General features: G+C 42.1%; 2 protein-coding genes across 2 annotated transcripts; both read left to right on the top strand.

The window, feature by feature from the left end:
• Positions 1-10,363: 10,363 nt before the first annotated feature.
• On the top strand, positions 10,364-11,500 carry LOC122756411. Its single transcript, XM_044005800.1, has one exon. It carries the CDS (start codon positions 10,364-10,366, stop codon positions 11,498-11,500), a length of 1,137 nt encoding a protein of 378 aa, XP_043861735.1.
• A 223-nt stretch (positions 11,501-11,723) lies between these two features.
• Positions 11,724-13,573, top strand: LOC122756412. The gene is made up of 2 exons (XM_044005801.1): positions 11,724-12,544; positions 12,682-13,573. The coding sequence occupies exons 1-2, from the start codon at positions 11,724-11,726 to the stop codon at positions 13,571-13,573; spliced, it is 1,713 nt and encodes a 570-aa protein (XP_043861736.1).
• The last annotated feature ends 334 nt before the right edge of the window (positions 13,574-13,907 follow it).

Raw genomic sequence — 13,907 nt, forward strand, 5'->3', positions numbered from 1 at the left:
GGCTGGCAATCAGCCGAAAATAAATCGCACCAACGTTGACAACTCAACTTCAAATAGGTTTGCACTACTGGATGACTGCGAAGTGCATCCAATGAAAGAACAGGAGCAGAAGAAGACTAAGCCGCCTCCAATATTTATACGAGAGAAAACCTCAAGCGCACTGGTTAACAAACTAGCTACGATCATCGGAGAAAACAGGTTCCACGTTATACCTCTTACCAAGGGAAACATACATGAAACGAAAGTGCAGACTCCGGATGAGTCTAGCCATCGATCAGTGACCAAGTACCTGGATGAAGCTGGAAAGAGTTACTATACCTACCAGCTTAAAAGTGCCAAAGGATTGCAGGTCGTCATTAAAGGAATTGAATCATCAGTGACCCCATCCGAAATTATCGAGGCACTAAAGGAGAAAAACTTTAAGGCAAAAACGGTGATCAACATTCTTAACAGGAAGAAAAAGCCGCAGCCACTCTTCAAAGTCGAACTGGAGCCATCGAGTCAAAAAATCAGCAAAAATGAAGTACATCCTATTTATAAACTCCAGTTTCTACTGCACCGGAGAATAACCGTCGAAGAGCCACACAAGCGCAAGCAGCCTGTGCAGTGCACTAACTGCCAATAATATGGCCACACCAAAGCGTACTGCACCCTAAAATCTATCTGCGTTGTTTGCAGCGATGCTCACAGTACCGCAAACTGTCCCAAGAACAAGAACGACAGCTCAATTAAATTATGCAGCAACTGTGGCGAAAACCACACTGCCAACTGGCGAGGATGCATTGTTTACAAGGAACTTAAGTGTCGCCTAAACAAACGAGTGACTTCAGTTCGTGATCGTACCACACCAGCAATTCACAAAGCAATGGAACCGAGTACAACTAACATCCCTCTGTCTACCAGCTACCGAACAGCGCCAAATATTTCCTTTGCAAGTGCACTAAAATCAGGGATCCAAACACCAGCAGCGGACACCCCCATTCATCAAACAAACTCTCACGATAACATGCAACAGCAGCCAATTGGCGTTGAAGCGATTATGCTTTCGATGCAGCAAAGCATGAAAGACTTTATGGCCTTCATGCAAACAACTATGCAAGAGCTTATGAGGAACCAAAACATCCTTATTCAAATGCTCGTTTCCTCTAAAACAGTATAATGACTCCCCTAATAATAGCAACCTGGAACGCTAATGGCGTTTCGCGGCACAAGCTAGAACTTGCTCAGTTCTTAGCCGACAGAAACATTGATTTTATGCTTCTCTCAGAGACTCACCTCACTGAAAAGTACAATTTTCAAATACCAGGATACAAATTTTACTTTACGAATCACCCGGATGGCAAGGCCCATGGAGGCACTGGCATACTAATACGATCGCGAATCAAACACCACTTTGTTAGTAATTGGCAAGAAGATTGCCTACAATCCACCTCTATAAGCCTCCAAGGCTATAACGGTGCTCTCACTCTGGCTGCTGTCTATTGCCCACCCCGCTTCACACTATCAGAGGACAAATTCACAACACTCTTCGACTCGCTCGGTGAAAGGTTTGTTGCAGCTGGTGATTGGAATGCCAAGCACATGTACTGGGGATCTCGGATAGCGACCCCTAAAGGAAAACAGCTATACAACGCAATTATTAAACCGCAAAACAAGCTTAATTATGTTTCTCCGGGTACGCCTACATACTGGCCAGCAGATCCTAAAAAGCTTCCAGACTTGATTGACTTTGCCATCACCAAAAGGATATCCCAATCAATGATTACAGCTGAGGCACTTTCAGAACTTTCATCTGATCACTGCCCGGTGCTCTTTAATCTTTTGTACCAACTGCAACACATCGAGCGGCCGTATAGACTCACAAGCAACAGGACCAACTGGGAGAGGTACAAAAAATATGTTTGTTCACATACCGACTTCTCTAGCTCATTGGAAACCGAGCAAGACATCGATCAGTTTGCTGGTAGCCTAGAATCAACACTAGTCGCAGCAGCAAAAGCGTCAACTCCACAAGATACTAACGGATGCAGTAAAAAGTTCAACATGACAAGTCGAGATACCGAACTCCTTGTGCTTGAAAAACGACGACTTCGAAGGGAGTGGCAGGAGCACAGATCACCTGGCGCAAAGAGTAGACTAAAAGCAGCTTCTCGCAGACTTACTAAAGCGCTTAAGAAAAAAGAAGCGGACGCACAACTGCGTTACATCGAGAACCTCACGCCCACCAGCACAAAAAACTCATTGTGGAAAGCCCACAGGAATCTGCAGGCACCAGCAGAAACTGTCGTACCCCTCCGTAACTCTACCGGAAACTGGTCTCGTAGTGACATGGACAGAGCAAGAGTCTTCGCTGATCATCTCAAAAAGGTATTTCAACCCAATCCAGCCACTAACTCATTTACTCTCCCACCCTTAACTGCATCTGATTTAGCACCACAAGATCCCATAGAATTTCGGCCAAGCGAAATAACGAAAGTCATTAGAGACCAACTGAAGACTGGAAAATCGCCTGGCTTCGATTTAATAACACCGAAAATGATCATCGAGCTTCCAATGTGTGCAGTTCTACAAATCTGCCTACTCTTCAACGCTATTACCAAAATTGGATACTTTCCTCAAAAGTGGAAGAAATCAGTTATAGTTATGATCCCTAAGCCTGGGAAAGACAAAACACAGCCATCATCATACAGGCCAATAAGCCTACTTACTTGTCTCTCCAAGTTATTTGAAAAAGTACTGCTGCTACGAATCAGTCCCCACCTTAAAACACACGACACACTCCCATCGCACCAATTTGGTTTTCGGGCAAAACATGGAACTGTTGAGCAGGTTAACCGCATCACAACGGAAATTCGCACTGCTTTTGAGCATCGTGAATATTGTACAGCTCTATTCTTAGACGTTGCACAAGCATTCGATAGAGTATGGTTGGATGGACTTATGTTTAAAATAACCAAACTGCTGCCTCAAAACTTACATAAGCTTCTAAAGTCTTACTTATACAAAAGAGTGTTCGCGGTTAGATGTAGTTCAAGCACTTCAAGCGATTGTACTATAGAAGCTGGAGTGCCCCAAGGAAGTGTATTAGGTCCAATTCTATACACCCTATACACAGCGGACATCCCAACAGACTACCAGCTAACAATATCCACATTCGCTGATGACACTGCAATACTGAGTCGATCCAGATGCCCAGTAAAAGCTACGATGCAACTAGCACGCTATTTAACATGTGTAGAGAATTGGCTTGCAAATTGGCGCATACGAGTAAACGAACAAAAATGCAAACAAGTTACGTTTACCCTTAACAAACAAAGCTGCCCGCCCTTGGTTATGAACCACACGCGCATCCCACAAGCCGATGACGTAACATACTTAGGTATTCATCTGGACAAGCGGCTCACCTGGCGGAAGCACATAGAGGCCAAGACGACGCACCTGAGACTAAAAGCAAAGGATCTACACTGGCTTATAAACGTTCGGTCTCCCCTGAGCCTGGAGTACAAAGTCCTTTTGTATAACTCCGTTCTTAAACCCATATGGACCTATGGCTCCGAGCTATGGGGCAATGCATCGAGAAGCAACATCGACATCATTCAGCGAGCACAGTCTAGGATTCTGAGAATCATAACCGGAGCTCCATGGTATCTTCGGAACGAGAATATACACAAAGACCTAAAAATAAAACTTGTCATTGAGACAATAACAGAGAGAAAAGTTAAATACAAGGAAAAACTAGGCTCACATCCAAATCCCCTTGCAAGGAAACTTCTTCGAGTATGCAGCCAAAGTCGACTGAACCGCAACGATCAACCAGCCCAGCGTTAAATTTGTTAGGCCACATAGCACAAATCATCTCATAAAATGATAATTAGCTAGCTTAGAATAAGATTTGAAAACTTATTGTTAGTCTCTTAAGTAAAAGGGAAGATTCAATAAATAAGAAAAAGAAGGAAAAAAAAAAAAAAAAATAAAATAAAAGTGGGGCATTTGCGATCAAGAGGGCTGTGTTGATGATTGATTTCTAGATTGTTTCTGCAGTTTATGCAGTTTTTTTCGTTTGTGCATGTTTCTCCGTCGCTTGTGTGTTTTATTTCTGAGCAATTGGTGCAGGTTTCTAGGCTTTTGCATATTGGTGCTGGGTGGCCGAAGCGAAGGCATTTTTTGCATCGGAGTGGAAGTGGAATATAGTCTCGTACTCGGACTGTTTCGTAGCCGATTCGTAATATTTCAGGGAGTTTGTGTGATTCAAATGTTATAATGATCAGGCCGGTTTCAATTAAGGTTGTGTTGTTGCTATCAGAGTTAGAGTTGGGGTTTTGTCGTTTCATTATTTTTTTTACTTGAGTTACTTTTTGTGGTTTTAACTCTTGTAGAATTGTGTCTTCGTCGATATATCTAAGGTCGTTACAATAGATAACTCCCTTAGAGAAGTTTAATGTTTTATGTTCAGTTGCTGTTACTTCCACATCAGCGATTGTTGTTAGTTTAAGGAGTTTTCTGGCTTGTAGTTCATTTTTAGTTTTTATTAATAGGCTGCCGTCTCTTGTACGTTTGCATACCTCAACTTCTTCTCCACAGGCAAAGTCCACAGATTTTTTAATGATGAAAGGTGATATTCTTTCAAACGAGTTGTAATCTTTCCTTTTAATGACAATAATTTTTGGGTTTCCTAATTGGGATTGGTAAGATTTTGCGGTGAAATTATGAATGTCTGGTGGGTCTGTTATGATTGTTAGTTAAGGGCTTCAGCCCGAGTTATAGGTTTTGGTGTTTTTGTTGTTGTGTTTTTTGTTTATCTTTGTGGTTTATATTTGTTTGTGCAAAGTTTTGCTGATAAGAGTTTAGGGCTTGCGCGAAGCGAGGCTTTAAACTATAGTGGCACGACTTATCTCTTCGGAGGTTGAAGTTGTACTGAAGTTGTACCGATTAATTTAGTATATTTATAGGGTAGATATGCTACACCTCCCTTTTAAAAGAAATGACGTAATACATGTTAGTTCTCAATATTAATATTTTTAAAAATTAATTAAAATTTTTTTTTTAAATGATATTGATTTTTCTTATTAATTATTAGCAATGTTTTGTCTCAAAACATTTTTGTGTAATGACAGAATAATAACAAAATTTATGTTAAAATACGTTATTTTTTTGTTTTATGATTAACTTTCTTAGAAGGAAAAATAATTTTTTTTTGTTTTGCTTTTTTTTTTGTGGTTGATCAGACCTTTTCTTAAGTGAAATGAAACGTTTCATTGATTATATATTTTTAGTCTATCCTTATGTACATTTTGTTTCTTTTGCTTTGTATCTCTTATTACTATGTTATCTCTGTTTTCTATGGTTTCTACAGTATAAGGACCTAAATATACTGGATCTATGACCCGTTTCGTTCCTTAGTATAACTTTATCTCCTATTTTTAATTGAATATCTGAAGTTTTCTTATCATAAAGTTGTTTTCTATAAGACTTCGCTTTTTCTAACATAAATCTAGCTCTTTTATATGCAATTTCTAATCTAAATTGTATTTCCTTAGAGTAATCTTCTACATTATACAGTTCTATTCTATCTGTTTTATTAAAATTAGCGAACTGCCTTGGTAATCTTCCAAAGACTAGTTCATATGGACAGTAATCATGCATGACTGATGGTGTTGTGTTGAAACAATATGTAAAATATTGTATCCAAACGTCCCAATCAGTTTTATCTGCAGAGATGTATGAACGAATGTATCTTCATGTATTTGCACATATCTAAAATTACTTTATTTTTATACTCGGTACCCATGTCCGAAATGAACGTCTTCATTGGACCGTACTTTAGTATAAAATTTTCGAATATAGCTCTTGCGAGAGTATTTGCGCTTTTGTTTGCAACCGGTATGGTTACTAGATACTTCGTTAAATCACATATAAGTGTGACGATGTATTCGTTGCCATATTCTGATTTCGGTAGTGGGCCTACTGTGTCCACTATCACTATATCAAAAGCATTTGTTGGGGTTTCTGTGTGAGTCATTGGGGTCTTTGTATGCGTCGTTGTTTTTGACATTTGTGACATCTACGTATGTACTCTTTTATATGACGAGTCATATTTTTCCAATAATAGTGTCTTTTTATTTTCGCTAGCGTTCTTGTAATGCCTGCATGACCTCCTTGAATTGGATCGTCATGATATGTAGAAAGTATTGATTGTATTTTTTTTTAGTTTTTATAATGGTCACCGGCTGGAGTAGCGCTACTCTTAATGATTTTAATTTTATATTGCCCGTATTTTTGAAATTATCTATTGAAATGGTTTCAAAGATTTTTTCACTCGGTGCCAATTTGAGTTGGCTGATTTTTAGTATACCGGCTTGCATTTCAAGCCTTTGGAAGAACTGACCTAAATCGAAAATTCCATTGGTATACAAATCGTCAACATCAATTCTTGCAATAACTTTATTTCCTCGTTTTAGTAAACAAATAGATTCAGTTATTTGCAAGGTCACTACTTTTCGTACTTCATCATTTGTTATGACTTCGTGTACGTTGGGCTTAGATACATTTTGTATACTTTGCCTAGGCAAAAGTTCCTTGTTTGTTATTGTACAGTTTTTATCTTGTCTACTTTGTTGCCTGGTAGTGACTTTCAGGACTTTATGTTGCATGTCTTTGATTTCTGTTATATTTATACGCGAGAGTGCGTCTGCTGCAAAATTATCTTTCCCCTTTCGGTATTCTACAGTGAAGTCGTATTCTTCAAGCTCTAACCGCATGCGAGTTAATTTAGAACTGGGATTAGTCATAGAAAATAGGTACGTTAAAGGTCTGTGGTACGGTTTAATGGTGAAATGTTTGCATAAATATATGGTCTAAAATGGGTAATTGCCCAATGAATTGCCGCTAGTTCTTGTTCCGTTGTACTCTTATTGCTTTCTCCTTTTGAAAATGAACCGTTACGGTTCTGGGTTAGAACTGCTCCACAAGCTTGTTTACTAGCATCCGTTATAATGCAAAATTCTTTGCGAAAATCAGGATATTGTAATAATGTGGGGTGCATAAGATTTTCTTTAAGGTATTCGAATGCGTTCTGGCATTCGCTTGACCATTCAAAACGGACATTCTTTTTACATAATCTAGTTATGTGCCGTGAATAGTCGGCGAAGTTCCTTATAAATCGACGATAATAGTTGCAGAATGCTACAAATCGTCTTGCGCTGTCCGCATCATGAGGGACAGGATAATTTTTGATGACGTCATATTTCTTGTCATCTGGCAATACTCCTTTGTCTGTGCATTTGTGACCCAGGAATGTGACTTCGGGCATGAAAAATTAACATTTTTCTGGATGCAACTTTAGGTTATATTTCCTACATACATTAAAAACGTCATTTAAGTTTTTAATCATGTGTTTTTCTGAACATCCTATCACCATTAAGTCATCCATATAAAGGAATGCCTGAGAGGGTTCTAAACCCGAGAATGATATAGTCTAGTCATCATCCTCTGAAATGAATTTGGTGCTATTTTAAGACCAAATGGTAATCGCGTGAAGCGATATGAGCCATTGCTCGTTGAAAAAGATGTTATATTCCTTGAGTTCTATTTAGTGGAAACCTGACATCAAGTCTAGGCATGAAAAGTATTTAGCTCGACCTAGTTGATCTAAAATGTCATCAATTCTAGGGAGTGGAAATTTGTCAGAAAGTAGTTTTTTATTTATTTGACGATAGTCAATTACTAATCGCCATTTCTTCTCTTGTGAATTTGGTAATGATTTTTTCGGAACTAACAAGAGTGGGCTGTTATATTTTGTCGCTAATTAATTTCCCTACTTGTTTTTGAATTTCTTCAATATGGCTATGCGGGCTTCTGTAGTTTTTTATATAAATGGGTTCATCATCTTTAAGTCTTAATGTTTGTTTATAAAAGTTGTTTGTTGATATTGGTTCGTTTTCCAGTCCGAACACATCACTATACTGTATGCATAATTCAGTTAATTGATTTTTGAATTGGTCTGGAAAATTTTTCTTTAGTTTTGAAAGTACTTGTTCGCTTCTATTTTTATACCCGTTACTCGTAGAGTAAAAGGGTATACTAGATTCGTTGAAAAGTATGTAACAGGCAGAAGGAAGCGTTTCCGACCATATAAAGTATATATATTCTTGATCAGGATCAGTAGCCGAGTCGATTTGGCCATGTCCGTCTGTCCGTCCGTCTGTCCGTCTGTCCGTCTGTCCGTCCGTATGAACGTCGAGATTTCAGGAACTACAAAAGCTAGAAAGTTGAGATTAAGCATACAGACTCCAGGGACATAGACGCAGCGCAAGTTTGTCGATTTATGTTGCCACGCCCACTCTAACGCCCAAAAACCACCAAAAACTGTCAGTGTGGAAGACTCTTCTTCGCACTTCCTCTAGCTGAGTAACGGGTATCAAATAGTCGGGGAACTCGACTATAGCGTTCTCTCTTGTTAGTGTTGGTATTATGAATGTCATAATCTTTTAAATTTTCATATTGGATTTTGTTTACTTTGACCAATTGGTCGAAACTAGTTGTATTTAGAAGTCGAATGTATAAATGTATTTGCAAACATAAAACCCATTGTGTATTTCCTAATTAGGAACAAATATGTAATCGTTTACAGCAATAATGTCTATTTTCCGAATAACTTGTGATCTGGCTGGCAGAAGAACTGTATTGTTGCCAGCGCTATATGTTATCGGAATATAAATTGGATAATTTAAATTTTGGGGTCTAATTATAAACCAGTCTTCCCTTGGTTTAAAATCTAGTTGACAATTGAATTTCTTTATTGTTTGGGAACGAGACACCGCGCGAACAAGTCACCCTTTATCTTTGTTTACATTTGCAATTGTCTGCAGCTGCAGCGGAGCCTATCAGCGGAATCAATGTAATTGTCCGCGAGCTTGCCCAGTACTTTTCCAAACTTCTAACTTCTTTTAACTGTAACTTGTTTACGTCTTATGCTAGTTTAATCGTATGGCGTGAGTACAGCCAAAGCTTAAGTCAGTCACATTTTTGATCTACAAGAAAACGTACGCATCGGTGTCGAACTAATTAATATTAAGTGTCGGAAATTAACCAATAAATCAAACTAAACAGTAACACTGGCGGGTTTATTTATGAACATAAAAAATTGGTCCTTCGAGCCGGATTACCGGAACTGCGTTTCTTTCGGGCATTTGATTTTGATTATTGGCCTTTTGGCAAACGGTGATCTATAGATTCCTACATCGTATAGAATCGTTCCCTTCTTTCGACCACCATGCGGAGTGTGATTCAACAACGGGGCTTCTGCAAAAGCCAAATTACTCGTGCGCATAATAATGCCTTAAAATTTGTTGATGACATTCATTCAGTGCAAACAATAGTTGTCCGCCTGGCGCAACTACAGGAAAATTATTTGCGGTTCGTACGGCTCTCGGAAGAGCTGTAGGCATTTAAATCGGAAGCCGATTGGGAGGACCCTGACGAGGATTTTGACGCATATGAGGACAAACATTATGCTACACACGCTATTCTCAACAATACTTTGGAGGAGTTGAGACGGGATGTCACCTCAAACAGTATTGATGCCACAGTTCAAGCCGCAGACACATCCCAGAGAAGTCATGTCGATTTTCAGTTCGAGCGAATTAAACTTCCGACTTTTTCTGGAAATTATGAGGACTGGAAACATTTTTCGGACATGTTTATTGGATCGATTGCTTCCAATTCGAGCCTGACGGATTGCCAACGATTTCATTATTTAAAATCGTTCCTTGCCGAGGACGCGCTTGCATTAGTTAAACATATTCCAGTTACTAATGACAACTATCGGGAAGCATGGGATCGGCTGGAACAGCGATATAACAAACAATCGCTAATTATTCGATCGTTCTTAAACAGTTTCATGAGCCTTCCGAGTGCTATAAATTCAAATATCGGCACAGTGCGGAAAATTGCCGATGGTGCAGACGAAGTGATTCGTGGTCTACGAGCTCTTAATTGCGAAGAGAGGGATCCCTGGCTAATTTTCATTTTACTTTCAAAATTAGATAGCGATACCCGCCAAGCCTGGGCTCAGTGCGCAGAATCCGAGGAAAAAGGTGTGACCATCAACCGATTCCTGAAATTTCTCACATCACGCTGCGATACGTTGGAGGCTTTTAACTTAACTCAATCAACCCAAGCTCGACGCGCAGCTACCACGCATCACGCAGACACGCATCCAAGATGGGAAGAGCCGAAGTGCACATCGTGCCAGCAGAATCACCAACTGTTTAAGTGTCCTCAATTCATCGCACTCGACATTGCATCTCGCCGAGACTTCCTCAAATCAAGAAAGCTCTGTTTCAATTGCCTCAGCCCGGCTCATATGGTGGGCAACTGTACATCGAGGCATACTTGTCGGATCTGCCGCCGCAAGCATCATACTTTGGTTCATGGCTCGTCGCAGCCAATTCAAAATGGCAACAACATTGACACAGCAAGTGTTGGCAGCCGCGATCGACCAGCAGTCTCACATGCGGGATCTACAATTGGCCACAATCAACCGTTAGCTCGAGAAGGTCATCGCTTGGGAAGCGAGACTCCCGCGGAAAACAACTTTACGCATCATACTCTGGAGAATATTCCGGCGGCTGGTTCTCAGACTCTGTTGCCAACCATCCTTGCTGACGTCATCGACGCCTGGGGAAACACTACAACCTGCAGGCTGCTCCTGGACACTGGATCTACAATAACCTTGGCATCGGAATCATTTGTTCAGCGAATAGGCGTGCGTCGAACGCACGCACGGATTTCTATTCTCGGTCTCGCCGCCAACAGCGCGGGCGTTACCCGAGGACGCGCACATATCAAGCTGCGCTCTCGTCATTCGGGCCAAACTGTCGAACTGGTCTCATTCATTCTCAACTTGCTGACGTCATCACTTCCTGCCCAAGTTATTGACACCTCATCCTCTACGTGGAGGCAAATCTGCGAGCTTCCTTTGGCAGACCCAACGTTCTGCACACCTGGAGCAATCGATGTCATTGTTGGATCGGATCAACTTTGGTCTCTATACACAGGAGATCGGAAACACTTTGGTAACGACTTTCCTATCGCTCTCAATACTGTATTTGGTTGGATTCTTGGAGGCTCTTACTCTGCATTCGATGATCACCCTACTTCTGCGGTTACTCATCACGCGGACCTAGACGCGATGGTTCGTTCATTCATGGAGATGGACAGCATTCAGCCTAACCAGGCTCTCCTGGACGCCAGCGATCCCACAGAGCGTCATTTTGCTGCCACACACAAGCGCTCGACGGACGGGGTGTACGTCGTCGAGTATCCCTTCAAGGAGAAGGCACCGCCTATTGATTCGACCTTGCCACAGGCCATCAATCGCTTCTTCTCGCTGGAACGCAAATTTCGTCGGTATCCAGAATTGAAGCAGCAGTACGAAGCTTTCCTGGACGACTACTTGCAACGTGGACATATGGAAACACCTGACCTCGGCTCAGGTTGAGGAGTCCCCAGACACCTGCTTCTATTTGCCGCACCACGCTGTCATCAAACTGGACAGTCTGACTACCAAATGTCGTGTAGTTTTTGATGGATCAGGAAAGGACAGCTCTGGAGTATCGCTCAATGACAGACTACATATTGGTCCACCGATTCAACGCGATCTTCTTGGCGTTTGTCTACGCTTCCGGCAGCACCAATATGTTTTATGCGCAGATGTCGAAAAGATGTTTCGAGGCATTAAAATCTTTAAGCCACACACCAATTTTCAGCGCATTGTTTGGCGCAAGACTGAGAATGAACCTCTGCTTCATTTTCGCCTGCTGACGGTTACCTACGGATTGGCACCGTCACCATTTCTGGCTGTTCGAGTTCTAAAGCAACTTGCCGACGATCATGGCCATGAATACCCTGCAGCAGCTCACGCTCTTCTGCACGATGCCTATGTGGACGATATCCCTACAGGCGCCAACACACTCGAGGAGCTTATGATTCTCAAGGACGAGCTTATAGCCCTCTTGGATAAGGGAAAATTCAAGCTACTCAAATGGAGTTCTAATAGTTGGCGTCTTCTGAAATCATTACCAGAGGAAGATAGATGTTTTGAACCTATCCAGCTCCTCAACAAATCAGCTGCGGATTCACCTGTCAAAGTTCTTGGTATCCAATGGAACCCTGGGAAGGACGTTCTGTATCTCAACCTAAAGGGATGCGATGCGACCATTTCTCCGACGAAAAGAGAACTCTTGTCTCAGCTATCAAGAATTTATGATCCGCTTGGACTGGTAGCGCCGGTCACAGTTCTACTCAAGCTAATCTTCCAAGAAAGCTGGACAAGTGTCCTGCAGTGGGACGACCCCATTCCTAAAAGTCTACGTACGCGCTGGAGAGCCTTAGTAGAGGATTTGCCAGCACTTACGCAATGCCAAGTACCACGGTATATTGCGTCACCATTTCGAGATGTTCAACTACACGGATTCGCCGACGCATCCTCGCACGCCTACGGTGCGGTTGCATCGCTCGAGTTGCAGTTGGATGCAGCTTTCAAGTAACTCTGGTTGCCGCCAAAACACGGGTGGCCCCGATCAAGCCCGTATCAATTCCACGTTTGGAGCTAAACGCTGCGTTACTTCTAACTCGATTGCTGTCTATTGTCAAAACATCACTAACAATTCCTCTGTTCAGCACGAGCTGCTGGACAGATTCAGAAATTGTGCTACACTGGCTTTCAGCTCCCCCTCGACGGTGGAACACCTACGTCTGCAACCGAACTTCTGAGATATTGAGCGACTTTCCACGTAGCTGCTGGAACCATGTTCGCACGGAAGACAATCCTGCTGATTGTGCTTCCCGAGGACTTCATCCGTCAAAGCTTCTGGAGCATCGACTGTGGTGGAAAGGTCCGTCCTGGCTGGCCACACCCACCTCTGAGTGGCCACCTTCTACAAGCAAGTTCAGCGTATCTTCAAGTTTCGATGTCAACACCGAAGAACGAGCCATAAAGCCCACGACTCTACATAACTTACCTGATGAAAGTATACACGAGTTACTCATCCACAAATTCTCAACCTGGACGCGTCTTATAAGGGTATCTAGCTACTGTCATCGCTTTATTCACACTCTTCGATCTCATCATAGGAATTCGGCACCATTCCTTACGTCTGAAGAGTTGCTGGACGCACAGCGCCGACTTATTCGACATGTGCAACAGAAATCCTTTGCCAGAGAATATGCGCAGCTAGAGAATCGACGCCAGCTTAACGCTAAATCGCATCTTATCCGGTTTTCTCCGTTTCTGGATGATTATGGAGTAATGCGAGTCGGTGGGAGAATCGAGCAATCTACACTCAACTACAACGCCAAGCACCCGATTCTGATACCTAAAGATACACCACTAGCTGGACTGCTGGTTCGACATTTTCATGTCTCCTATCTGCACACTGGAGTTGATGCAACGTTCACCAATCTTCGTCAGCAGTACTGGATTCTGGGAGCCCGCAATCTCGTCAGAAAGGCAGTCTTCCAATGCAAATCCTGTTTTCTTCAACGAAAGGGCACAAGCAACCAGATCATGTGAGAGCTACCAATTACTCGAGTTCAAGCTAGCCGCTGCTTTCAACACACAGGGCTGGACTACGCTGGACCGATCGCAATCAAGGAATCAAAAGGAAGAACTCCACGCATCGGAAAGGCATGGTTTTCTATTTTCGTGTGCCTCACTACAAAGGCACTTCACATCGAGGTGAGCTAACTACACAGGCTTTCATCGCAGCCTTTCAACGATTCATTGCCCGCCGAGCGAAGCCTACTGACCTGTATTCGGACAACGGAACTACATTTCATGGAGGCAAGAAAACTTTGGATTGAGACGTCTGGCCATTCAACAAGCCAAAGATGAGGAACTAGCAAGA

Source organism: Drosophila santomea, chromosome 2R (genome assembly GCF_016746245.2).
Source record: "Drosophila santomea strain STO CAGO 1482 chromosome 2R, Prin_Dsan_1.1, whole genome shotgun sequence".
Classification (NCBI taxonomy): Eukaryota; Metazoa; Arthropoda; class Insecta; order Diptera; family Drosophilidae; genus Drosophila; species Drosophila santomea.

Excerpts from the sequence above, each read along its gene's own strand:
- LOC122756411 (XM_044005800.1), top strand. The coding sequence starts at position 10,364 with ATGGTGGGCAACTGTACATCGAGGCATACTTGTCGGATCTGCCGCCGC.
- LOC122756412 (XM_044005801.1), top strand. The coding sequence starts at position 11,724 with ATGTTTCGAGGCATTAAAATCTTTAAGCCACACACCAATTTTCAGCGC. Across the intron at positions 12,545-12,681 it reads CAGTTGGATGCAGCTTTCAA|CACGAGCTGCTGGACAGATT; the intron begins GTAACTCTGGTT and ends TCCTCTGTTCAG.